The sequence below is a fragment of the Bacillus rossius genome, chromosome 17 (assembly GCF_032445375.1).
Source record: "Bacillus rossius redtenbacheri isolate Brsri chromosome 17, Brsri_v3, whole genome shotgun sequence".
Classification (NCBI taxonomy): Eukaryota; Metazoa; Arthropoda; class Insecta; order Phasmatodea; family Bacillidae; genus Bacillus; species Bacillus rossius.
The window spans coordinates 32,656,769-32,684,178 of record NC_086344.1 but is presented as its reverse complement, the minus strand read 5'-3'; the positions used below and the strand labels follow the sequence as shown (position 1 = coordinate 32,684,178).

The window sequence follows — 27,410 nt, the reverse complement described above, 5'->3', positions numbered from 1 at the left end:
AAATATTTTGGGGAAGTTTTATTTAAATACACAAACACGTTTTATAAGCCGTAAATTACAGAGTTGGTAATGCGTCAAAATCGGCGAGGCTTCTATGAATTCTCTGAACCAGTATTTAAATACCTATGAAAGTACATGAAAGACTCATCAACATTTTGGAACAATTTATTAATTATTGTCACATTGATTTATTAACACCATTTTAAATAAAAATTTAATGATAGTACTTTAAAATCGATCATAAATTATTTTATTAGCAACGATTAGCGTTGTAAATAATCTATGTAAACACTAGAACTGGTGGCTTTCTTAAAATGATTTTAAATTGATATAAAAATATTTGGCAAATTAAAATTTTAAATGAAAAAAAAAGTTTTTGTTTTTACCCTCTAAAAGAGAAACTGAGAAAATTCATGTTTTTTATATCAGCAAAACAACGTTAAAATATTTTTTTTGTTGAAGTCCTTTTCTTTTTTTAGGGTATGGATACTTAAAATGATGTGATCTTATTTACTTATGCAATTTTTACTTTACGGAATTATTATTTTACTCAGTTTTGTCAAAAAGATACAATAAATTTTAAAAAAATATGTGTCTACTCATTACACCAAAAATTAAATGTTAATGAAAACCTCCGATTTCAATCATTTCTAAAGAAATCCGAGGAGTTTTAATATCTTCAGTTTTACCATACCTACTAAACAAAGTTATCAGGGTTTTGTGTTATGTCACGGGTTTCACTTTAAAAATAGGATCATGGAGTCTATCCTTTAGGGATTTGCAATCGCGAATTTTACAGGTCTCTAATAATGTACTTACATGCTAATACTTATAAGAAGGGGGGGCATGTGCATATATATCGCGAAAATAATTCGTGACCAGTTGTGTGTGTAAAAAAAACGCTTTGGAATCGCCTGTGTTTCGTGATTGGTTTAGTTTATTTCTGGCATATGCCCAATGTCGGCGCACCAATCACAGCCATCCGGTGCGGAAGCAAACTCGTCCTGAATGGCCCGGCCAAACAAGGCAATGACTTCTCTTGCAGGCGACCGCCAACCACAGAGAAGTAACCGCTGGCGCGATTACAACTTATCACAGTCTAATAAAGGTGGGCTTACGGATAGAAAATTAAGAATTAATACTTAAGACTTAGTCGTGTACTTATCACATGACTCTATGTAAACTAGTGGAATGGTTTATGATTGTCGTGTGTGAATTTTGACGGGTCGTGTGCGAACCATATGATGACTTAAGACTTAAACAGAAATGGTTATATTTTATATTTTTCGTTAAGACTTAAGGGAAGCGACCAATCACAACAAACCGGAACCTTTCAACCGGAAGTTTATGTCTTATTATGGGACCGAGCGAGGCAGTATTTTGGGTTAGAATTCGTATATTTGCCATTTGTAATCATCATCCATTTCGAAAAAAATAGATATCCCATTTGTCAAAAACCTATTTCAAACCTGCTTCTCCGTTTCGAACAATGGCCGACCATGTGTTTTGTGCTGTGATTGGTTAGAATTAACGACTTCTATGTCAATCGTAAACTGGAAAATGTAGTTTTGACTTAATCGTGTGCTCGATGTTAAGTTACAATTCTTAAGGAAATCAATCGTAAACCCAGCTTAAGAGGCCACTCCAGTGTTTCAGGGGCACTATGCAACCCGCGTTCTCAAAAGATTCAATGCTATTTTCATTTTGCTTATAACTAATTAACTAATGTAGATTTCGAAATGATGCTTGCTTGATATGTAAGACCACGATGCTCTTATCAAAGCCCCTTTCTTCAAAAACGTGCATAAATTATGGTTTTATTCTAATCTTTACTAATATGCATAAGTGTATTGTCTAGGTTTGAACCATAATTTATGCACGTTTTTGAAGAGAGGGGCTTTGATAAGAGCATCGTTGTTTTACATATCAAGCAAGCATCATTTCGAAATCAATATTAGTTAATAAGTTATAAGCAAAATGAAAATAGCATTGAATCTTATGAGGTTAACGCGGGTTGCGTAGTGCCCCTGAAACACTGGAGTGGCCTCTTAAGTGTTCAGGATTTTTTTTTCGCCCCTCGGGGGCTGTTCTGGTCCCCTGGGCTCCGAAGTACCACCCCCCCCCCCCTCACAAACGAGCTCAGGTCAGTACCCGCAAACAGGTTTCGCGCCCCTCCAACAGAGCACCGCGAGCTCAGCTACAATTAGCTGGAGTACCCAGTGCTGGCCAACATCATCACCCCCCCCCCCCCCCATTCAGACAGCAGACACAGTACCAGCTTTGAATATATATACTGTATAGAAGTCGCGAGTGGATAGGATTTACTCTACTTTTTTCAGAAGCGTATAATGAGCAGCTTGGGAACTTCACCGCTGCAGTGCGCTGCCGTAACGCCCCGTATCGTCTTAGTTGTTATTTACACGTTAGAGCGCAGCACTGTCGCCCGCTGTCATTCCCCGCACCCCTCATCCATCATTCACTGCAGCTCAACGTCGTTCAACAGGAGGGGGAAGGGGTGTCTGAAGAGTTCGACACTTGTCCGCTAGGGACCACCACAAGTCGATGCCCTAGAGATGGTGGCGATTGCGGCGGTGAATTAACCAACTACCTCAAAACCGTATTAGAATTTTTAACCTGGGCTGGCGACTTCTATACAGTATATATATTCAAAGGTACCAGAGGCATGCCACGTCCCGGCACACCGCCCAGTGAAGCTGGGCTGCTGCGCAGACGACACGGTGCCGTATACCAGGTCCCACAACAACCTTCAGCCAGCCACAAGACAGGCTACAAGTCGCACTCACCCGGGTTTCAAGAGTTTCGAGAGAGCCACGCCCGAAGTTCCCCGAAGGTTGCTTGGCAAATTACTTTTTAATATGTAGCTATCCAAGGCTAGGAAACCGTTTACATGAATTTCACAGTATCTTTAATGTAGCTATCCTAACCAAATCAACCGTCCACAATGTTTTAAAGTATTTATAACGTAGCTAACCTAACCTAATTGACCATTAGGATTGGCGGATCCAGGATTTTGGTTTGGGAGGGGCTTGACCCAGCTGAGACTAAGCTTTATCAAGGCAAACACTAAAACAATAGTGGACCCAGATGCTTTTGGAGGGAGCTTGAGCCCCTTAGCCCCCCCCCCCCCCCTCTTCTGGATCCGCTACTGACCATTAGTTATCATGAGTTGTCCAAAATAAAAATTTAAAAAACCGAAGATGCACGATCGGACGTTTGGCTCTCTCGTCTGTGAAAAGACAGCTTCCCGAGTTTCAACAGTGGTGCTCGACCTGGGCATATCAAAGTAAAACACAACTAAGTCGTAAGATATCGTGTTTACTCGTAATACTGTCACAAAAAAAAGCCACGTGAAAACGGCCAGGAGACTATTAAAACCTTCCACATACACTCTCCCTGCCAGTGATAATGGAAGCTTACAAGCAAACTGACTCCTCGCCTACAAAAACACACTTTAAAATGTTTATAAACACAGTATATACAATAATATTCACAATAAATGAATGGTTTTTAATTCTAATGACCAATATTCAATATCGATCACTAAAGCGTGTGATATAAAAGGGGGCGACTGAAATGCTGCCCCTTGGAAGGGTAGCCCTTCAGGATTTTTCATGGCAATGGTTTGTTTGTACGGCGACTGGAAAGGCAGCCCATCCAATTTCTGAAAACATGTTTCCTTAAGTGTTTAAATAATCCTGAAAACTTGCCCCTTGGAAGGGCAGCCCATCAGGATTTTTCTGACAGTAGTGTTTTTTATAAGGTTGTCTGAATTGTTGCCCCTTGGAAGGGCAGCCCTTCAGGATTATTCAGACAGTAGTGTTTTTGAAAGGTTGTCTGAATTGTTGCTCCTTGGATGGGCAGCCCTTCATGATTTTTCTGACAGTGGTTAGTGTGTAAAGTGACCTAACCTAACCTAACCTAACCTAAACTAACCACTGTCAGAAAAATCCTGAAGGGCTGCCCATCCTAGGGGCAACACCGTTACGGATCGGCTATCTTGTTATTGTCTTTTAAGGGACAGGGTTGAAGTATGTGGTTTGGGCCAATTTATCGTTCTTCCCCCTTCCCTTTCGGGAATGATATCCTGTTATTATGGGAAAAGTAGTCACGGGGGAGGATGGGGGGTGTATCTGGGGTGATGGAAGCGTTTGTGTCCCGCGGAGGTAGCATATCAGCGCCAGAACCATCTACCGTTTTTTTTTGGGGGGAAGGGGAAGAGTTACTCGGGTTTACTCTGTGTAGTTGGGCAATGACCTCCCGCTGGGTTCGTCCACCTGCAGCCATATTACTTTGCAATCCGATTTCTAGCGGAGTTCACTAATATGTAGTAGCTGCGCTGACTTAGTGCAAATCATCCTCGACAACATGTTATACTCGGTGCTGTAACACAGTCATCATTTTGCTGTCCCCACCCCCCCAACCTTCTTCTTCATCATCATTGGAAGCTCTTCGCGAGTGGGGAGGAGAGGTTGTCGGCTGATCATGAACATCGCTCGGATCTCCCGCCTGCTGTTAGGAGAGCCAGTCCACGGGCAGCGTAAACTCGACAGTCCCATGTTGGGAAACTTCGGCCTCCAAAAGAAAGAATTTTTTTTTTTTCCCGGCCGTGGAAAGTTCCGTGCGGTATTTCGGCCCCGCGGGCAGGGGGTGCCGGCTCTCGACTATAGTGCAACCTCTTCGGCAAGGCGGGCTCGCCGCGCGAAGTGACGCAAGAGGCCTTGAGCGCCCCTGTGTGCGGTCGGACCGGCCGAGCGCACGGCACGTGTGCCAATCGCTCAGCCTTCGGCCACGTCGCGGCTGATTCGCTCGCGCCCTCGGGGTCACTGACTGCCCGGGAAACAACCACTGACTGGACGCAAAAAAAAATGTCGCAGTCGGAGAATCCGCAAATCCTTTTTTTTCTCTTTAAAAATTGATAATATTTTAGAAATGTCGTAGGAGTATAACTCCTATCATGTGAGAAAACTTTATAGTATTAAACCAGATGGTCAGTATTGTTACATGCGTGCTAGGAGGCAAGACCGCGACGCGTGCCAGGCACCTGAGCGGTCCTTACGGCGAGTCTGGCCAGCGGCCACCCATGCCTGACCGGATTGCAAGGGTCCTAGCTACCCCTTGTACCCCCCTTCCGCACCCGAGGCCATTGTCAGTGACCCTTTTAGCGGCCTGGAAATTCTGCGGGTTTTTCCCGAGGCCGCCGCTCGGAGTGGCGCGAATAATCGACGACTTTCTGGACTTTTCGGGCGTCGGGGTCGGGGCAGGGATGACGCGACACGTCACAGCCGCTCTCGTCCCTTCTAGAAGGACGCCGCGGGTATATAAGCGACGACGCCGGCCTCCGCGGGAGTTCCGCGAGTGAAGGGAAGAGGGTAAGTGACCCTCCCTCGAGAGTGGCGCGACGAGGAGCGACGGGATCGTGAGAGTGCGACCGAGTGGCGCGAGACTGTGTGTGTGGACAGGAGCGGGGTGAGGGGCGAACCACTGTCGAGCCCAGCTCCAGTGAGGAGTGTGAACTGCGGAACTTGACAGGCATAGAGTGACTTGCGAATAAACATTTTTAAGTGCAAGTGATTAGTGATCAGAAATTTTTAAGTACAATTATTTATTAGTAATGTAAATATAAGTAATTAATATAAATGTAATAAAACTTAATTGGGATATCCCTTACGAACCCAGTTCCCCCACATTTATACTCTTAACAGTATTTTAATATAATTTATTTTCGAAAATCAGGTCTAAAGCCAGTTTTAGGATTTTTTCAAGTCTTAATTACTTTTATCGGAGCATGTCAAGTTTGTGTATTTTGTGTCCATTGTGTGTCCAGTGTGTGTATTGTGTGTTCATTGAGTATCATGCGTGTTCGTTGCATGTTTATTACATGTCGAGTGTGTACATCTTCTGTACTTTTACAAAAAAATTCCTTTAGAAACCATTAGCCAGGAAAAAGTATGTAATATTAAAAGAAATATATATTGTAATTTTGAACAAATCTTGGCTATGGTTATTTTAACATATATGAAATACGTTTTTCGTACAAAAACTGGTACATATATTTTTATTTTTATTTTTATTTTTTATAGAACTTTCATTCAAGCATATATTTTTAAACAAATAAATGATAATAGAATATTCAAACTTTTGACAATTTGTTTAGTCAAGTTTATTATGTGCATAGTTAACACTGGAAATATCTTCAACTATTGGAGGTACCGGAACAACACAAAGCATTAATGCCCGAGTGAGAATCAGAACCTAGTATTATTGCGAACACTATTTTATCGTGAAACAGTTGTTTTAATGTAAATGTACATATTAACAAATACCTGTAATTTTTTATGAACATGTCTGGACTATTTACAAAAAAAAATATAATCCATTGTAGGGCTTTACCGGTTAAGTTCCTAGCACATAAAATAAAGTATGCCGCTTTTCTATTGTCAAATTGCGCTCCATTAACTCCTGAATGGGTATAGCACCAATTTAAAATATTTCTACATCTTCTACACAATACCTAAGATTTAAAAAAAAAAAAATAGATATTTAGTTAAATATTTCGCCTGACTAATAGTCCTACTTTCACAAGATATTTTCTTCTATGTTTCTATAGATGTGTAAATATGCTACGTTTTCTTCTAGAGTCATGGCTTTTCAATATTTCTCTTAATATATCTGGAATTAAAAACTACAAAAGAATAATTCCAACGTGGGAAGTAAAATTTCACAGGCCAGCTAAAACTGACTTAATGTATAGGAGTTAATAATTTAGGTTAATAATTAGCATAATGATAGAATCTAACCACTTATTTCACACATAATAGTAGAGTAAACGCATCCTGGAAACAAAACGATCAAAACATATTATCCTCTTGGAACATAAAAAGAGCCATAAAAATGTTTCAGTAATTGAAGATAATGATAAATTTTGTAACAAAGTGTATCGGAACGTCAAGGACTTCAACAAAACCCGTCAAGCCCTTAAATCAGACAGCCAAGGTTAAAACACTAAACGAAAATAACCAATTCCAGTTACCCATGATTAATAGTCGAGGAAAGATCAGTATTTAATTCATACAGAAATTCACGTATGTTCACATTTTCTATTTGATCAATCATAAAAAAAAAGTTTGGAAACATATCAAAAGATTCTTTTCACATCATGATAAGAGCACGATAAAATGTTATAAGATGATGTTTAAGTTCCATAGTATTAATAAAGATCGTAGGATTTCGCGACCAATGGTCTGGAGTTCCTTGGCTACTGGGCTGTAGCCGCGTCTAAGGCGAAGATATCACCGACGTTTCGGTCGACGTTGCTGTCGCCATCATCAGGGTAGCAGTCGACGGGGCTACGATACAGAAGCCAAGCTTCTCCAAGTTCCAATAAATGTAAAGAGTTAAAGAAAATAATATTTTTCTAATGTAATAACCAAATAATACATTAATGCAATTGTTCATGCATACTGTCTACGGCCGTGGCACATACGACATTGTTTTCTCGGAAACAATTTTCCGGTTGTACGCGAATCAACGATCCTAAATTTGAAACAAAGTGAGGTGGTGTACGCCACATAGCCAACGAAACTCTTGTCGTACTTTTAATATTTAATTTCCTTCAACAGGTATTTAACATAATCATAAAGCGATAGCATATGCTAGTAGCTAAAGGTATAAATATAAAAATACGGAATTGTACATCTACATGGTTATATATATATATATATATATATATATATAAATATATAAATATATATATATACACACACACACATTAATTTTATCTTCTAATTTTTCATGTTTTTCCATTTGATTTTGATACACATTGAAAAACAAACATATTAAATTAAAAAAATATATTTCCACTTAAAAATTCTTATTAAATGGTTTTAATAGACTTAGATACAATATTTATGTCATCAGTGCTAGGATGACATGAAAGCATCAAATCGCATAATATAAAGTTTCGGGTTAACCATTATTATGTAGCTTCCAACTTAAAATTCTTTTTTTAAAAGTAAGTCAGTCACGAAATTATTAAATATTAGTTACACCGTCAACCACAGAAACCCACAATTTTCAGGGTTTAAAAAAAAAGTTTTATTGGTTTAGACATGCTAAACTTAAAGAAAAATAATTCAAAACAGAAAAAAAACACGATTGATTGATAAGACTGACTTAATAATATGACTGTAAAATAATAAAAAAAAACATTAAATAAGTACTTGGGTAAAAGAAAAAAAAATATTAGAAAAAAACTTACTTAGGATACTAATCCCTTACTTGAAATAAATCTACAATCGTATAATTGCTGTAAAACACAATCTTTATTTGCAATGTCGTTAAAAAAAAAGTTTCTCCATTTGCCGTCACTTGATCTCGGTCAACCGGTTTCAGCATAATGAGACTACTAGGGAGTGGAAAATTGATTCGCAGTTAACGTGTAATCAAGCCGAATAAGACCAGCGAATAAAAAATAATAAAAAAAAAATAAAAATAATAATTCTAGGAAAATGACAGCCTGGGAAAAAAATTGGCGCTGTTATAAATACTAGGCTTACTGCCTGAGTCAAACAAAGTCAACATGTTTCCACAGGTTGCAGCACTGTGCTCGTTGCTGGCGCTAGTGTTGGCAATCGTGATATTCTTCACGAGTCGCCGCTTCCAACTGCTGAAGAAGATACCAGGACCGAAGGGACTTCCAGTATTGGGGATCGTCACAGACGTCGTGAAGAACACCAGTCGCATCTTAGACTTCGTGAGGGACTTGCAGCAGAAGCATGGACCGACGTTCAAGGCGTGGTTAGGACCATTTCCTGTGGTGTTCCTCACCGACCCTCGGGACCTCCAGATAGTGTTGAACAAGAGCGCCTGCCTCTCCAAGCCTCGGCCGTACAAGGTCGTCGAACTGTACTTCGGGTACAGCTTGACAACCGCTGACCCCACGGACTGGAAGAGGTTCCACAGGATCATAACCCCGGCTTTCGGCCTCCCCACCCTGAAGAGCTTCATACCGGTCTTCAACGAGAAGAGCAGAAAGCTAGTGGACGTGCTGAGAGAACACGAAGACGGCCAACCTTTCGACATACTCGAACACATGACGTTGTGCACTCTGGACATCGTCATCGAGACCAGCTTGGGATCCAACATGAACATGCTGAAGAACAAACGGATGGACCTTATGGAAAGTTTGCAAGTCGCAGAAGACGTGATGTACCACGCCACTCTCCGGCCGTGGTGCTGGATACCTGCGCTGATGAAGTCGACTTCCAACTACAAGAAGATGGTGAACGGTGTTAAAGACATGTCGGAGTACGCCGACTACGTGATCACGCAGAAACTGGCAGACGGCTCGCGGGAAATCAACTCCTGTCGGACGATGAAAAAAGTCGGGGAGATATCTGACGAATCTCTTGACGTGGAGAAGAAACGCCTCGGGTTCTTGGACCACGTGATTTCCGGCCTTAACGACGGCTCGACTTTGCTGAAGCAAGTCGAGATCAAGGACAACACCATCAACGTTATTGTGGCCGGAATGGGAACAGGGAGTTTAGTCATGTCGGCTGCTCTCATGCTCTTGGGTTTACACCGGGACGTTCAGGAAAAGGTCGTGAAGGAGTTGGAGCAGATATTCGGTGAAAACATCGACAGGGCGGTGACATACGAAGACCTCAAGCAGATGGTGTACCTCGAGCAAGTCATCAACGAGACCATGAGGCTTTACCCACCCGTACCTCTTACTGCCAGGGGAGTCACCGAGGATCTTACACTCACCAAGTATACTTTGCCCGCTGGGGCATACATCGCCATACCCATCTCGCTGATTCATCGCAACCCCGAATACTTCCCTGATCCGGATAGATTCGACCCGGACCGCTTCAGTCCAGAGAACCGTGCCAAGAGACATCCGTTTAGCTTCATTCCTTTCCTGGGAGGTCAAAGGATGTGCATAGGGAAGAAATACGTCTGCATGCAGATGATTACTATCCTGTCTAATGTTCTCCGCAGCTACGAAGTCCTCCCTTGTGGATCCAGAGAAGAAATGGAACAACTGCAGTTTAAGATGAGTCTTCACATGGTTAATGGTTATAGCGTTAAGCTTGTTCCAAGAAAGAAGTGATATTTTATACGCCAATATTTTTAGTTCATTTATATAAACTCATGTTTCAAAGTTATTTACTCAATTTAAAGTCTCTAGTAGTAAATTAGGTATTTTTTTTTTGGTTTACGTGTTAATTATACAGGTTCCACCAACATCTTTAGACCATCAGCAGATTTGAAATGATATTGTTTTTTTGTTATATTCGTAATGTTTTGCTCATTTTTATTAAAAACTATCTGCAATACCCGGCGTTGCCCGGGCTGATCACAGGGGGACGGGGACCTTTTTCGAAATCCGATGTAGTTAGAACTTGTCTTGTTAATTTGAATGTCAAGTGTGACAATTAATTTATATCACTTTCAAATCCCGACAGACGTTGTTCTGCCAGTTTATAGTCACACATTTACCTTCTATAACTAACATATGAGTTTCCGGAGAGATAGAGAGAGAACAACATGTTTTTTGACGAAGCTCGTGAAACTTCCAGGACTTAAATAAAACTTTTATTATTGCCTACGTATATAAATAAAAATTACCATTATTCTAAAAACTACTATTGGATTAACAATCAAAAAAAAGTTTCTCTGACCTTACTAGGTATAAAATATAATACCTAAATGTACTGCAAATTTTGAATGTTTGAAATTGTGACCATACTATATGTTTTCTACGTTATTTTCTGTTATATAAATCTTCGGCTCTTTAAAAAAATTCTTGGTTTATTGTTTTAAAGTCACACTTTGACAAATTTCTGAATTGGGCCTTATACATTTAACATGTTTTAGAGTATTTAAGTAAAATACAGTAAAAAATATCAGTCATTTAAAAAATGAGGAAGCCAACATTTTAAATTCCCCATTTCAAATCAATCCTGAACACAGAACTACATTCAATACGTTTTTCACAACTAGGATCATGATTTATTTGGGCAAGGTCAATTGAGAACCATTAACAAATAACTTTCAACAATTTTTTATACAGTCCCTATAAAGGAAATTATGCAATTTTTTTGGTTCTCAAAAGATTTTTTTGAAATATTTACCTAAGAGGTTTTTAATCCTTCAAAACTATGACTTTACTATTTTAAAGTTATATTTCAACTTAAAAAAATATATACTACAGTTTTTTCCCAACAAACCTTTCCCGTTTCCATTTCAATAGGCTTATTTTGTCCATTAACGAATTTAATCGAGATTTAGATCTCTATTTCTTATGAGTCAGTCTGAATGTAATATTTGTGAATCTACGGTGGCATCGTATCAAAAAAATAAGTAACGACAGCTCATGAGTTAACAATAATGTTGAAATCTAGTAACATAGAAACAAACCCCAATTCTTTCAATGTTTTCCGGTAGTCACAGCATGTTAAAGAATGCAATAGGAAATTTTATGCGAAATACATGTACTTAAATTATTTAAGAAGGTTAAAAGTATGTGATTACAACGTTATTCGCCTTATAGCCGTGCATTGCCGATATGAATCCTTTATGCGCTAGTTACGACGACGATAAATACTAAAATATTAGAAGTCTTGACTCAATCAGTCAATGAATATGTTTTTTTTTCCAGATGCGTTTTAAGAGTGTACATCTCGTTCCAAATCATTATTTTATGTTTAAGTTCAACTCGGTTAAGCGTACCAACCATTTGAATGGCAGAACATTCACAAAATGAAAAAAAAAGTCATACATTTATTATCATTAGCTGGCAAAGCTGCATTTTTAACAGTTAATTTTTTACAGTATGCATAAGGAGAATTAAATTGAATTAAAAACTGGAACATTATAGGTTTAAAGACAATTTTACTTGTTCCGGTTGTATATTCTTTAATTTCTTTCCGAATAATTTTTTTTAACCCGACCTGTTAAAGACACAAGATTCTGAAGCTCATATTATAAAAATTAGTATGTTTTTCATATATTTATTATTGCTCAAACAACTAAAATCAGTATTTAAGTACTTCCTTCAAACAAATCGTAACCTTATTGAGCTGATTCAACATTATTATTATGTTATTAAAAAGGTAAAATAAATAAATCTTCCAGTGGCAAGATTTTTAACTACACCCCTTGAGGTTATCCAACGCGCGTTCTACCGTTGTTCTTGTAAGCCTCTTGGGAATTTCGCAAGAGGATATTTATTTTAATCATCGTAATGCCAGGTTAAATATGTATTTTTTAAAAAAAACTGTAATTATGTTTTGCTATGGCTATTTTAGTTTACCAAATATATTCCAGGGTATTTAACTATCATAAAGTTTCATCTGGCAAACCAATACGTTCTGTATGCCCCCTAACGTTAACGAAAGTGACTATATACGGGTTCATGTTGCTACACGTGGACCCGCCATCTTTTTGACACGTTTCCGTTCATCGAATTTCCATTCCATTTTCACGAAAATTACTCATGTCATAACGCCGTGTACCGAGAGCTGTTTAGACAACGACAACAACAATAAAACCTTGCGCAACCAGTTTGTGGTGACCCTATTTGCAAAGAACATCACCGCAAACATAAACCTTACGACAAAAAACGAGGCACTCACTCTTCGAAAAAAAAGGTAGCTGCATGCCCATTGGCAAGTGTTTAAAAAAATAATAATAAACCAAAGCTATTTATTACATGGCTGCCAGAAGGTGTAGCTTGATAAAAAGGTCATAACTATAAACGCGATCATTTAATTCCTTGATGGCTTAACTAGTAATTATGAGGGACTGAATATTGATTTAGCTGCTGCAAAGGTCAGACTCTTAAAATAAATATTAAACTCTCATTCTGTAGCAGAATTTAAAGACTACTAGCTAAAAACCCGCTGCTTTGCTCGTAGCAACTTCAGTTTATTGCTGATACTGCACCGCTTTAAGAAATGTTTTATAAGTAATTCCAATACTTTTTAAATAGATCAAAAACCTGTAGAAAAAACGTGACGAAAGCACCAAGCGATAGCGCGATTCAACGCAACACCATCTATTAAGGTAATTCAACACCCATTGATGAAATTACAAAAGCAGCTACCATGGAAATGAAGAAAGCATCAAAATTAAATGGCGAAATTTCATCAAGAATAATTAAATCCGGCCTTTAGGGGTAGTTTTCTCGAAATCTCGCCTAGTCAGTGAGTGACCTTCCTCGTGTTTCCAAAATCAAGTGTGCAAAATTTGGTATAGATCTGGGCTAAACTGTAGATTTTAATAAGAAACACACTAACGGAAACTCAATGAACTTTTTATGAATGCTTAAACTTTTTTAAAATCTTTTATGGCATCTAGTGCAAGGGTCACTCAAAACTGACCCAACTTTAACATGAATGAACTTGGAACGCTTGCGCCGCATCTATCTCTCTTCCACTCAATTGGCCTATGCGTCCGAGGAGAAGAAAGACAGCGGCAGCACACAACTTACATCTGCACGTGAACTGTTTCGTCGACTGGTTATAAAGTGAAGTGAAGTGAAAAGTTAATGTGGTTTTCATTGCTTATTACAACAACAATTTCGGCAATAAAGGTTAATTATTCTTGCATTTTAAAAATCTTATTACTAGTATAATTTCAAGTATTTATTCTTTTATTATTAAAATAAAAATAATTCAATTTTATTCATAAAAGTATGCAGTCATTTCATCAATGTTTTGTTATAACGTTGTCACGTTAAACTATCATCCGTAAACCAACTTTACAGACAACCAATTTTTTTTTTTTTTGCCTAAACATTCACTTTTATCTAACCAAACTTGTGTAAATAGTGACAGTAAAAATTCAAAAGACGAAAAAAAGCATCAACAAAGCAATAACCGTCGCTAAGTGTTAAATAAAGTACAATAATAATGCAATAGCCATTTCCAAAGAGATTATCGAGTGAATGTAGTATAAATACACTAAATAAAATTCTATTAAAAATATAATAAAAAAATTATTTCAGTTAAAATTGATGCAATCCCCTCCACTACTCACACACAAATCAAATCTATTGAAGGTTAAGGTCCACAGGTCTGTAAGCAAGACTAATGAGGATATACCACAAAGAGTTAAGCCTAAGCGGAAATAATTTTACTACCAGGAACTCTTAACAAACGAATATAAAAATTTATTATGTTAATTTTGCTCACTGATCCAATCCATGAACTTTCGAGTTTGTTTCGCTGACTATAAAGCAAACATCTTGTGTGTATAAATTGTTAAGGAAAATTGTTAGTGATCAATATATTATATTTTTGTTATTATAATTGGTGATTGGTTTGTCGTTTGAGTTAAACTTACATATAAAGGAAGAATCTCTCCATAGTTGATGCGTTATTTTAATTTAATTTTTATTTTACCTAACCTATTACTTGATTGCGGGTTTATCCAGGTTTTTATTAACGAAGTTGTTTATTATATGTTTACAAATACAAATATCATATTTGTATGAAATAATATTCTAACAGTTTCATATGCACCGTTAGTATTAATATAGTTTTGTTTACTTTCACTATATATTTTACACAGCATTTAATACACAGGAATTGTGATGGCATTACAAAACATAATTTTGTGTATTCACAGCTGGCTATAAGAGAATAAAATTTAAACATACAGAAATAACTTAATTTATTTCATGTCCTTAGTAAAATTAAGCGTTATACATTGAGATGTTCTTAGTTATTACTACAATAAACTAAGATGTTGAATGTTTTTACAAATGCTATCAGTTGTCTCGCTAGAATAAAGATAAGTATAAATATTGTATTTATACCTGAAATTCCCGCAATACCTAAGCTTTAAGGTGGGGTCGTACAAGTCATGTTGATTTTTTTCCGTTTCTGGTTCACTGCTTCTATAATATTTCACTATATATCTTTTGCATTATTGTTCCTTCACAAATATTTTCAAGAGATATTTACTAGATGTGATAAAATTGCTGTAAATATCACGCAAATATTTGTAATTATCACCTGTTTGACTTTATACAGAAATAATATCACAGTTAGTAAATATCGCTTGAAAAAAAAAATGTTTAGCCAAAAAAATACAAATGCAAGAAATTTAAAGTGTTACGTTTACACAAATAGCTTTCAAGTATTATAAATTACAAGCGAAAAATAAAAAAAAAGCGTGTGATACTCCATTTTAAGGAAAGTAAAGTGGCTTTATTTAAGATTATGGGGGTAGTCCATCCGAAATGTCAGATATACATTATTTTCACTAAATATTATTCCTAGGTCAATTAATTGTGCAATTTTATTCACGTAGAAAACAAATAACCGAACAAAAGTATATTTTAGATTATTTTATTGTAATGATTTTTTTTTCCCTTTTATCCAACCTGATCACCCAAAAAACATACTCCTGTTTTGAAAGGCGAGTGTGCAAAATTCATCAAGAAGTACCAAATTTCTAATTTTGTGAAAGGGTTATGGAGGTGGTATTTAGATATACCAGGAAGCCTAGTGAATCTTTCTCTTGTTTTGAAAGTGAAGTGTTCAAAGATTCCTTAAAACTCTGAGTAAAACTGTATATTTATATGACAAAAAGTATCCCACTTATGTTCTTTATAGTTAGAATAGACAAGATGTAAGTTTTGGAATGAGTTAAAAAATGTTTTGGTGCCACGGTAAAATCTGCTGTGTTTCTACTTCACAGTGAGTTAGGTATCATTCCATATCCAGAATGAAAAAATAAAAAAAGCCAGTCATGAGGACTGTCAACAGAAGCGAAAACTTAAACTTTGTTTTTAAATGTGTAATATGACTTCATTTATACGTCAAATGTACGTAAGAAAATTATTTTGGTATATCAGTACGATATTAACATATCATTTATCCTGACATCGTTTTTTAGTCACTACAGATGTCAGTGGTACGCCAAAATTACGTAAACATTTATTACCTAGCTATGACTTACCAGTGATGTCAGACCTATGTCATGTATTCACGTGGTCAAATTAACTTCACTTACTGCTAGTACAGCATGTCGTTGATGCGAACTCACAAGATTTTACCCATCCAAAAAAGAGTCCAACACGCACATGATACAGTCGAGTATATACAATGTACTAGTGTATATATGCGTATACATGTACACAGGCCGCTGCGCGTCGCCAGTCTGGCGCAACACGTCACTAGCATGTCGGTGATGCGAACCCGTAAGTTTTCCTCCTACTAAAAATCGCTCAACGCGGCTAAAGAAGTTTTCACTTCAAAAAAGGGATACATTTGGTTTATTCGTAGAGTATCGATGGGCGAAACACGTGATATTAATTTAGATACCAGTTTTCTATAGTGATTCTTAAGAGAAAACATTCTCTGATAAAAATAATGATCCACCCGTGGAAAGCCAAGTATCAGAGTGCTAGTGTTCAATAACTATGCAGAACGTTCTGTCTTAATATTAAAGCTCAACATTTTATTCCTTCCCGATAGTTAAAGCCTTCCACTGCACCAGCTGAAACGGTGTTGCAACCGATGATAAATGTAAACAATGCAATTAGTACGTTTTTTTATTTAACTACCACACAACGAATTTTATTACAAAGAGAGAGGTGGTAATGGCGAAATGTATATGGTATGCATACGTATATTTTTATGCTAAAAATTCGGAAAAAAATTTAAATTCATAAAAAAATTAATTAATCAAATTTTAATAAAACATTATTTAAAAAAACACCGTTGCACATTTAGTTAAGGTCACCATCCTGGATTATAGGATACATTGCGCGTTTCGTTACGCCCGCCATTTTGGATGTGTATGTCATCGTTGCACGTTTAGTTACGGCCGCCATCTTGGATTATAAATCGTTACAATTTTCGTTGCGGCCGCCATCTTGAAAATCCGTAATTTTTATGCTAGAAATTAGGAAAAAAAATTATAATTTATAAAAAAATTCAAATTATAATGAAGAATTATTTAAAAAACACACTTATGTCTTCGGTTCGAACCCAGTGAGGAAAAAAAATGGCGACCGATACTTCCCCCACGGTAGCCGCCGGCAGACTAACCTCCAACCAATAATGCCAAGGTAAATATATCATCAGCCAGTATGACGTCACGTCCGCCATCTTGTTTTTTCTTCACATGATGCGTAATCAATCTCTTCTGCTGCTATCATTTGCCTTGCATGTTCATAATAAATATTATTAAGATCTCTGGAGTCTTCCGTTTTAACACCAGCCTCTTGGTCACTTTCGTCAACGACCCTGCGATCATCGCAAGCTTGGTCAGAATAATTAATTTTAACACCTCGTTTCCAACGTTTTGGTCTCGTCGCTTCATCCACGAGTATTCGAACTTGCGAGCTTCAGGTACGTCATCACAGTCTTCGATCATGTCAGCCTCTGATGTGTCATCACAGTCTTCAATCAATGTCAGCTTCAGGTGTTTTATCACCGTCTTCTATCTTGTCAGCTTCATGTCGTTCTCCGTTGTCCGCATTTTCATGGAGACGAACCACAATTTGGTGCAATTTTTTATTTTCATTTTCGTGAAGTTGCTACTTTTGTAATACTACGGTATTTACAGGTTCACTGCAACTGTTTCATGATGCTCATTTGTTTTGTTTATGTTTCGTTCCCGGACTTTCGGCAGTGTTTTGTTTGGCGTGGCCACGAGCGTCAGCGGCCTCGGAAGTTGCCATGACGACACATGAAATCAACAACATTCGGCCGTGGTTCCAGACAATAGCATTATAATTGGTCGCTTGTAATAATGACGCCTAGCATACACGTTTGGATTGGCCGATTAATACCGAAAATGTGAAATTTAAAATAATAAGAAAAAAAATTGGTTGTCTGTAAAGTCGGTTTACGGACGATAGTTTAACGTGAAAACGTCATAACAAAACATTTATGAAATGATTGCATACTTTTATGAATAAAATTGAATCATTTTTATTGAATTATCACTATTTTGTACGGATACAAAGAAGGAGTGAAATGAAATCTACAATTTAATTGATAATTTTACTTTTATTTGCACTCATTAATTCAAATATGTTTATTACTTTAACGAAGAGATTATTTTAACTATAACTTTTATACATGTTTGCTATTTAACTTCTTCCAATCTGTGTTATTCTGTTGAGGATAGGACGATGATAGGAAAAGTAGGAAACGAAAGGGAGTGTTTCAAGTTTAATGTGCCTCGAAGAAGTAAAATCAATGGTTGTTCCAATCGAGTGGAAGAGAGATAGATGCGGCGCAAGCCTACAATGAGCGTAACGGGACACAGCGTAACGAGACAATGTGCGCAATGGGACACTTTTTCGTGCGTGCAGCCGGCGTTCATCGATTTATTTAGACGTTGTCACGTCAAAAAGTGCTTCTGACGCCGGGAATATGGCGTGATTTCCGCGATAATATTCCCGTGCGGAATTCGGACGTTTGAAGCAGACCAGCGTCGTGTTCAACTACAAAGCTGTAGTTAAACGCGAGAAGGAATCACTACGGACGTCAGCAAATGAAGGCAGCGCGCGGCGACGACTTTGCCGCGAAATATAAGGTTGAGAAATTCCCTTGTACCAGGACTCAGGTATGGCTGGCTGTACCACCATTTAGAGACGTTTGCGCCGTTGAGTCGATAGCTCCGTCGCAGTGAACACTAATAAAATCACGCACGTAATTAGCATTGACGTGTTTTCAATAATTTTATTAGAAACAACGAACTATTGACAGGTCCAGTAGTCCTAGGAATCCGAGTCTCGTGTCTGACTAGCTGGAGGCAAATAATAAATAAGACTTTTGAAAATTAATAAACATGTGCCCAACGTAACTGAACGTAGATTTGGACATAATTTGTTTTCTTTCGGACATATTCGAGAAATCTGTGCTGATGTATATTATTATTGTCAAATATTCTTTAAAAATAAATGCTATTTTTATTTTATTGTGGTACTAATTATCACTAGGTTATGTTAATCATAACACAAGGAGCCCAATCACATTAAATATTTGTTTTTATCGTATGCTCATGATAGTACAGAACAATTTGGTTACCATAACTTGGGGCATGTTGTAGTGTATTCCGTAAGCTTACAGAACGTAATTGGCTACCGCAACGTGGGGCCGTATCCGTAAACTTTCTTCGTTAGTTTTAATTTTTAAATTATTATCATTATCTAGGATAGTAAGTATACTTAGCACTATCTTTTTTACATTCTTCGTAATCATTATAGACGTCTAATATTATGCATTCTTTCTTCTTCCTCTGTGTTGTAGCCCAGTCTTCGTTATATTTAGCCAGTTTTGTTGTACAGGTCTTGCGATGACTATTCAAGAAATACATTTCAAACGCGCACGCTTTTACCTGCTGTAATTATGATTTTTTAAAAATGTGTCTGACGACACTTGTAACACACGTCAGTTTTTACGTATTGACGCAAGTACCTACTCTTTGAAAAGTCACTCAGTTTAATGATCAAAGAATTACTTAAAAGTCTCCGCAGAGATAATTTGCTTAGCTCAAGACTTTGCGCAAATGCAAGTTTATTTTAGTGCGTCATATCTTATTCTCAGGTAGCATAATCCTTAGCAGATTCCACAAATCGCAAAATGTGTTGGTAAGCGCATAACTCAACAACGCCTAGACCAATTTGGCCAATTTTTTTTTAAATGTTCGTTGAAGTTCAAAGATGGTTTTTACGGCGAGAAAAATTCGAATAATTGCCGGAAAAACCCTAAAACCAGTCCTTTTCTTTTTCCCATACAAACTTTTTCTAACTAAAACGAGCACTCATTGTTGTTTAAACAATGTAGGTATGTTCCTAACGTCAAAGAGTCAATTTGCACTTTATTACCTCTGTACAACGTTCAATCATATCTATCAAAACAGTGTGCGTTGGAGCACAGATAAATAAAATAAAAATAAACCGAAATCGAATAGTTCAATTTGGTCGGCTTCGCGATATTATTTCATTTGTTTTACTTTAAAATGCATCAGTTTTCAAGTCATTACATCAGTCAAACAAAACCAGCGTTACCAAAAGTATTTCATAAGTTTAAGTTTTTATTATTTATTTTCCCTATTTTAAATACGGCTTGAAGGATTTGACTCCAAGTCATATCAAATTAAAAAAAAGATGAAACAACAACAAAATGTCAATGTCAGTGTTTTTTTTCCCTTGGATTTTAGGTTACCTACCCTAATGAGTTTGCTTTTGTCAACTTATACACGAAACAAATTCTTACCTATATAGTGATTTGTGCAGTGTTTATTTACTTATGATCGCTAATTATTGCATGTGATAAAATAATCTATAATATAGATATGCCTCCTATTAGACGAATCAATTTAGGTAGAAGAACCCGAAATGCTACAAACCAAGCTAATTACCGATCAAATCATGCACTACAATGAAAATAAAAATTATTATGTTTCACATGATTAACAATAAAGAGATTACTTTTTTTATTTATCTTTTTATTTATATGTTTTATTTAATTATATTTCTTATTCACAACACCCTATCACCAGGGTGACAGTTCTGTTCAGGAGAATTTTTTGCCCCGACTATAAAATATGTAGGAAAAAAAATGTCACATTACAAATCATTTTGACAGGACTTTATTGCAATTTAATTAGGCAGTACGAAGTCTGCCGGGTCAGCTAGTGTATATATATATATATATATATATATATATATATATATATATATATATATATATATCGTTATAACTAGCGGCAGATTATAAAACTTTTTTCGGTAGTTTAATTTTATAATTTTAATAATTGCTGTGATTTAAAATGTCTCTCGTTTCAACCCTACATGTAACACATGGAAAACAAAAACAAAACAAAAAAAACTTTAAAATTCTTAATGGAATTCCTTAAGAGGGGGGGATACGATCACAAAATATATTTTCTTGCATTATTTTGTGTTTTATAGTTTATTATTTTTAATTAATTTATAATATGACTCTCTCTAATTGTTTATAAAGCGTTTTGTAAACTCAATGCAGTTTTTTAATAGTTTTTTATAAACTTAAGGCCAATTCTTATGTCAATGCTAGCATGAACTATGAGCATGAATATAGTTTTATATAGTTGAAAATTAATCTTTTCTTTGCAGCCTTTCTTAAGTATTACTACAATTGTTTTCTATATCATTCATAAGAGCAGTAACTACGAAAGTAATAGACCGAAATACGTGATTCAAACTTTAATTTGCTCGTGAGTGAGCACTGAATGGTGCTAGTTGAGTGGAATAACTATGAAGTTACTAAACATTGGTTTCGGAGCCATTAATCGCAAAATGTGCCTAAGGGAAAACAGATTAATTATTTTTAAAAAATTTCATCATTTTATTGGTGACAATTTTGTTTATCTGTATGGCAACGGGCTTTTTTATTACTGATGCCTTCTGCGTATCCATGGCAATTTAATATGATGCGTGAGTAGTATTTGGATAATTACCAGTAAGTATTTTATGACGGTTCCTTTTTTCTATGGTCCGAATAATAATGGTAGCACGCGAGTCGAGAGAGAGAGAGATAAAGTTAGATAGAGAAATATAGAGAGAGTGAAATATGGTGAGATAGAGGAATAGAGAGAGGTATAAAGAAATACAGAAATAGAGGTAGAGGAAGAGAGCTATAGAGGATAGATTAGAGGGAGAGATGGAGAGATATAGGGGACAGATAGAGAATATAGAAATAGAGGATAGAGAGAGATAGTGCTATGGAGAGATATATAGATATAGAGATATTGTTAAGATATGGAGATACATACAAGTAGAGTTAGAGCGATTTAGGGAGAGATATAGAGAGATGTACAGAGGAGTATGGAGATATGTATAGGGAGGTATTGAGAGATGTATAGAGATGATTTGTGTATGTGTACCTACTTAAAACTTATTTTAAAAATTGAAAAAGGCATTGCAACACATGCTGGGTATAAGTTTGTTTAATATAATAAATTTCGCTCTATAGTTTTGGTATTGTTTACTAGCATAAATAATTATATTATAAACTAGTTTTAAATGGCTATTGAAGTATGGTTAAGAATAGTGACAATGATTTTTTTCTATGAACTGATATTTGTTTACCGTAACTTTCGTAAGAAATAACGATTTTTTTTTAAAACAAAAGTATTGTATTCTAGCGAGAAGTAATTTTTAATAGAAAACAATTTGTTTGAAAATACCAAAACTTTATATATACTAACCCAACTATTTAAAAATTAAAAAAAATATTTTACTGCAGTAAATATTAAAAGAAATACAGATATATTATTTTGTTAAGTTTTTTGGTAAATTTATAATTAAATATTAAGAAAAATGAATACGTTTTTATACCGGAATTCTATAACAAATTATCATCTTAATTCTACTAAAATTTGCAGTTATTACTAAAGATTTGGTTCTCATTTTCAAACAGTACAAGATTGTTAAATATTCAAATTCCCAGCAAAATACGCAAAACGTATTCACTATGTATATGTATATAGTTGAAGATCGGTCACTAAAAAAGTCCAAAAGTATAACCGTGTTAAAGGTAAACATGAAATAATGAGCTGGAAATGGCATATTGCCTTGTTGAAACTCCCATAGAAACCGCATGTCTCCGCGCGGAGAATACTGAATATCCGACACGCGAGGTATCGTCGACTTCCTGTCGCCCCAGGGGCCTCCGAGATGCAGAACGCGAAAAGCGCTCCGAGCCAGACGGCCACTGCAGAACCAAAAAGACGCTCGCCACGCTGTCGAAATCTTCCTTTTTCCACTCGCGACGACGTGACGATAAAAAACGGTCGTTAATGACACAGCCACTATTGCTAGCCTGTCAGGCTTTAAACACATAAAAATAAAGAATAGACTAACCTTTGTCATCAATGTAAAATAATAACGGAGAATGAAAACAAGAAAGAGTGGCATTGGAAATCAACGAGCAAATAAAAACACTATTTAAAGTGGCCTTACGTTCCATCTATAAGAGTCGATTGCTTGACGTTGGTTGGGGCAGTCGTCAAAATGTTGTTCCAGGTCTCGGTGCTGTGCTTTTTCCTCGCGCTTGTCATACAGTTCGTGAAGTTCCGCACGAGTCGCTACTACCAGCTGCTGAAGAAGATACCAGGAGATAAAGGAGTCCCGCTGCTGGGAAACCTCTTGGAAGCTTTCACGAATGTCAACAGACTGGTGGAACGCGGAATAGAGTTGCAGCAAACATACGGCTCTACGTTCGCCGTGTGGGGAGGAACAATTTCGGGTGTGTTTCTGTGCGATCCTCGAGACATCGAGATAGCACTGAATAAGAGCTCCGCCCTCGCAAAGCCGCGGCCGTACAAGGAGCTCGAACTGTACCTCGGGTATAGCTTGATAACCGCTGATCCAACGGACTGGAAGAGGTTCCACAAGATCATAACTCCTGCTTTCGGCCTTCCCACCTTAAAGAGCTTCATACCGGTCTTCAACGAGAAGAGCAAAATACTAGTGGAAGTGCTCAAAAGACACGAAGATGGCCAGCCATTCGAGATGCTCGACTACATGATGATGTGCACTTTGGACATTGTTACAGAGACTAGTTTAGGATCCAACATGAACGTGTTAAAGAATAAACGGATGGACATAGTGAAAAGTTTACAAGCCGCAGAAGACGTGATATACTACGTTCTATTTCGGCCTTGGTATTGGACACCTGCCCTGATAAAATCGACATCCACCTACAAGAAAATGGTGAACGGTGTTAAAGGTATGTGGGACTACGCCTACTACATAATCAAGCAGAAACTTGCAGACTGCTCGCGGGAAAGTAACTCCTGTCGGGCGGTGAAAACCGTCGGGGAGATATCTGACGAATCACTGGACGTGGAGAAGAAACGCCTCGGGTTCTTGGATCACGTGATTTGTGGCCTAAACGATGGTTCAACTTTGCTGAATCAAGTCGAGATCAAGGACAACACCATCACAGTTATCGTGGGTGGAATGGGCACAGGAAGTTTAGTCATGTCGGCTGCACTCATGCTGTTGGGTTTACACCGGGACGTTCAGGAAAAGGTCGTGAAGGAGTTGGAGCAAATATTCGGCGACGACATCGACAGGACGGTGACATACGAAGATCTCAAGCAGATGGTGTACCTCGAGCAAGTCATCAACGAGACCATGAGGCTTTACCCACCTGCACCTCTTACTGGCCGGGAAGTCACCGAGGAGATTAAACTTACCAAGTATACTCTACCAGCTGGGACTTACATCGCCATACCTGTCCTGCTGATTCATCGCAACCCCGAATACTTTCCTGATCCCAACAGATTCTACCCGGACCGCTTCAGTCCTGAGAATAGTGCCAACAGACATCCGTTTAGCTTCATTCCGTTCCTGGGAGGTCGCAGGATGTGCATAGGGAAGAAATACGCTTACATGCAGATGAAGATCATCCTGTCCACCGTGCTCCGAAGCTACGAAGTCCTCCCTTGTGGATCCAGAGAAGAAATGGAACAACTGCAGTTTAAGATGACTCTTCACATGGTAAATGGTAACAATGTAAAGATTGTTCCCAGAAAACGGTAATTGTTGGTTGCGAGTTTTTCTGAGAAAATGTTAAAAACAACATCGATGGATTTTATATAATGTTTTTATTTTTTCGTGACAACAATCTCATCTATACATTTTGATTCTTAACTCTTTCACTATGTTTTAAGTATAGATGTCTTTCTGAAACTTTAATGCAATTTTATTATTTTAAACTAAGATTATTAACACAGTCTTCGTATATCAGGACTATATATATATACCTATATATATATCTTAAGACTGAGTATATTTTAATGCAGTGCAAGACAGATAATTGTAAGTAGGGAGAGCGTGCCGACTCTGGAACATAGGCGAGGGGGGAGCGGGGTAATCCGGGGATTATCCCATTTTTTATGGTTTTTTATGGTTTTTTATGTGCAAATCCAGTTTTTATGCGCTAATCCAATGGCTAATCCGCTAATCCAGTGGCTAATCCGCTAATCCGCAAATCCACAAATTCGCAAATCCGCAAATTCACAAATCCGCAAATTCGCAAATCCGCAAATCGCAAATTCGCAAATCCGCCATTTTGTATTTCTAGAAATTTCCACCAACTTCGAATCGTGACGTCATGATTCTGAGTCGTCTGCTGGAGGCCGCCATCTTGATTTTCCTGGTCGCCATCTTGTTTCGTCTGCTGGAGGCCGCCAGCTTGTGTGACGTCATATAGTTCTGTTGGTCGCCACCAGGTAGCAGCAGGTATTATTTTATTTTAACTAAAATATTTTCAGTGCCGAGGCTGGGATTCGATCCATGGGACGTGAAAACGTCCAGGATGTCGTGATTACGAGGCGGACGCCTTGACCACTAGACCACGAGACCAATTGGAATATGGTGGAATAAATAATCTATATATGCTATGTACTGACGGCAAGTTTATGATAAATGGGGGGAGGGTGTTTTTGCCTTCCTTAATGCATACCTAAGGCGCCACATTTGAAATTAAAAATTATTATACAGCCGCCATCTTTAATTCCAGCACAGACTACCAGATGGCGCTAAATTCAAAAAATTAGTTGCCAGAGGCGCCGCCATCTTGGTTCTCAAGTTGGCTGGTAGATGTCGCTAGTATCGCGCGGCAAATTCAAAAATTAGTTGCCAGAGGCGCCGCCATCTTGATTCTCAAGTTGGCTACCAGAGTGTGCCACCGTCGCCATCTTAATTCATATTTCAGATGCCAGGGCACAGCACCATTCGATAGATCGAATGCTAATCGATATATTTACTTTTATTTCATATTTCAGCTGCCAGGACGCAGCACCATTCGATAGGTCGAATGCTAATAGATATATTTACTTTTATTTCATATTTCAGCTGCCAGGGCACAGCACCATTCGATAGATCGAATGCTAATCGATATATTTACTTATATTTCATATTTCAGCTGCCAGGGCGCAGCACCATTCGATAGGTCGAATGCTAATCGATATATTTAGTAACAAGTGTTGCTACCAGAGGGCGCGATATTTAAATTTAAAAAAATATTACAACCTTTAAACAATTCTCCGCCATATTGGATTCAACAGCCCCACCATCTTGGAAGCACATGATACACCCAAGGACTCGTTCCAATACATGCACAGAGTGCACCGAAAAGATTGTTCCCTTACATGCACAGAGTGCACCATATTGAATGATCATGATATGTGTTCCTTTATATGCATCAGAAGCAGGCATAAGAAATTTTTTCTTATAGGCATACTTTAGTGTTAGCTTTCCTGTAATGCATTTAATAATAGTGTAAGCTCATTATTATTATTTAGTGATAGTGAATTTATAACTATGATGTGTAGTCTCATTCTCTTCATCTCGACGTGGCGGAAGATTCTCTGGAGTGTAAGCTGAAAAAAAAAAAAAACTTGTGTTTGAATTTATAGTGGTATGCTGCTTTCCACATCACCTTAGAGACTATGTCTCAGGAGGTACAGCATTAGATGCGTTAACTCCTTTTTTTTATACATGGCGAGTTTCCCCGAGAGGCCTATTTTCCATGTTTAACAAGGGCGCAAGCATTATGCTTCACCGTCACTCTCTCCGAAGCCGCTGTCCACTCCATCATCTGGCTCCACTTGCTCTTGAGCCTCCATTACAGCTTCAAAGCATGCTATAATACCGTTGTAAAGGTATGTTAGAAACTCGTATTCCTCTGGAAATGCAGCGAACAAATTGATCGCGGAGACCTCTAGATGGTGTACTATCACATCTATATTCATGCCGATGCAAGCATGAAGCGCATATTCAATGCAATCGCGCATTTCCTCAAAAGCAGCCATGTTCATTATGGAATTGTCAGAGACAGAATGAAGACTATAGTTGACCTGGTCTTGACGGAAAGATGACATGCAACCCCGATGTCGCGCTACACATTCCAATGAGGCGCCCAGCGCGGGCTGACGTCACAGCTTGTTGATCCCAAGCTGCAGAGTGCTGGGTCGTGTTCAGGAAGTAGTCCACACATTATAAATACATTGCAGGAATAGAATCTCAACAACAGCCCACACAAACGATTCCATAGAATATGCTTCGATTGAGAACAAGCAATAAGGTAAAATAAAATGTGTATATGTAATCTTAAACTCCCATATCCTTTCTCTTTACCCATGTCCTCACGGTATCGGGAAACCCCTTCCAAGACACCTGGAATCTTTCACCACGCTTTCGATGAATTTTATTTACCAAGTATGTATCGGGGTATTTTGTAATTTGAATTTCTGAAGCATAAAAAACACCTTGTATTTCATTTCCATCCATATCACTCAAGTTATACACACGCGGAAAGCTGGACCTCATAGCTGTTACTTTAAACACTTCGTGAGAC

At 37.6% G+C, this 27,410-nt stretch overlaps 3 protein-coding genes across 3 annotated transcripts in view; 2 read left to right on the top strand and 1 right to left on the bottom strand.

Moving 5' to 3' along the window:
• The window catches only part of LOC134540837 (allatostatins), a 510,609-nt gene that overhangs the window by 298,331 nt on the left and 184,868 nt on the right, over nt 1-27,410 (bottom strand). The window lies entirely within an intron of this gene.
• LOC134540735 (cytochrome P450 4C1-like) lies at nt 8,597-11,793 on the top strand. The gene has a single exon (XM_063383632.1). The coding sequence runs from the start codon at nt 8,600-8,602 to the stop codon at nt 10,133-10,135; it is 1,536 nt and encodes a 511-aa protein (XP_063239702.1). The 5' UTR covers nt 8,597-8,599; the 3' UTR covers nt 10,136-11,793.
• LOC134540800 (cytochrome P450 4c3-like) lies at nt 23,047-26,650 on the top strand. The gene has a single exon (XM_063383730.1). It carries the CDS (start codon nt 23,054-23,056, stop codon nt 24,587-24,589), a length of 1,536 nt encoding a protein of 511 aa, XP_063239800.1. The 5' UTR covers nt 23,047-23,053; the 3' UTR covers nt 24,590-26,650.

Bases quoted from the DNA above. Each gene is read 5' to 3' on its own strand.
- LOC134540735 (XM_063383632.1), top strand. From the start codon at position 8,600: ATGTTTCCACAGGTTGCAGCACTGTGCTCGTTGCTGGCGCTAGTGTTG.
- LOC134540800 (XM_063383730.1), top strand. From the start codon at position 23,054: ATGTTGTTCCAGGTCTCGGTGCTGTGCTTTTTCCTCGCGCTTGTCATA.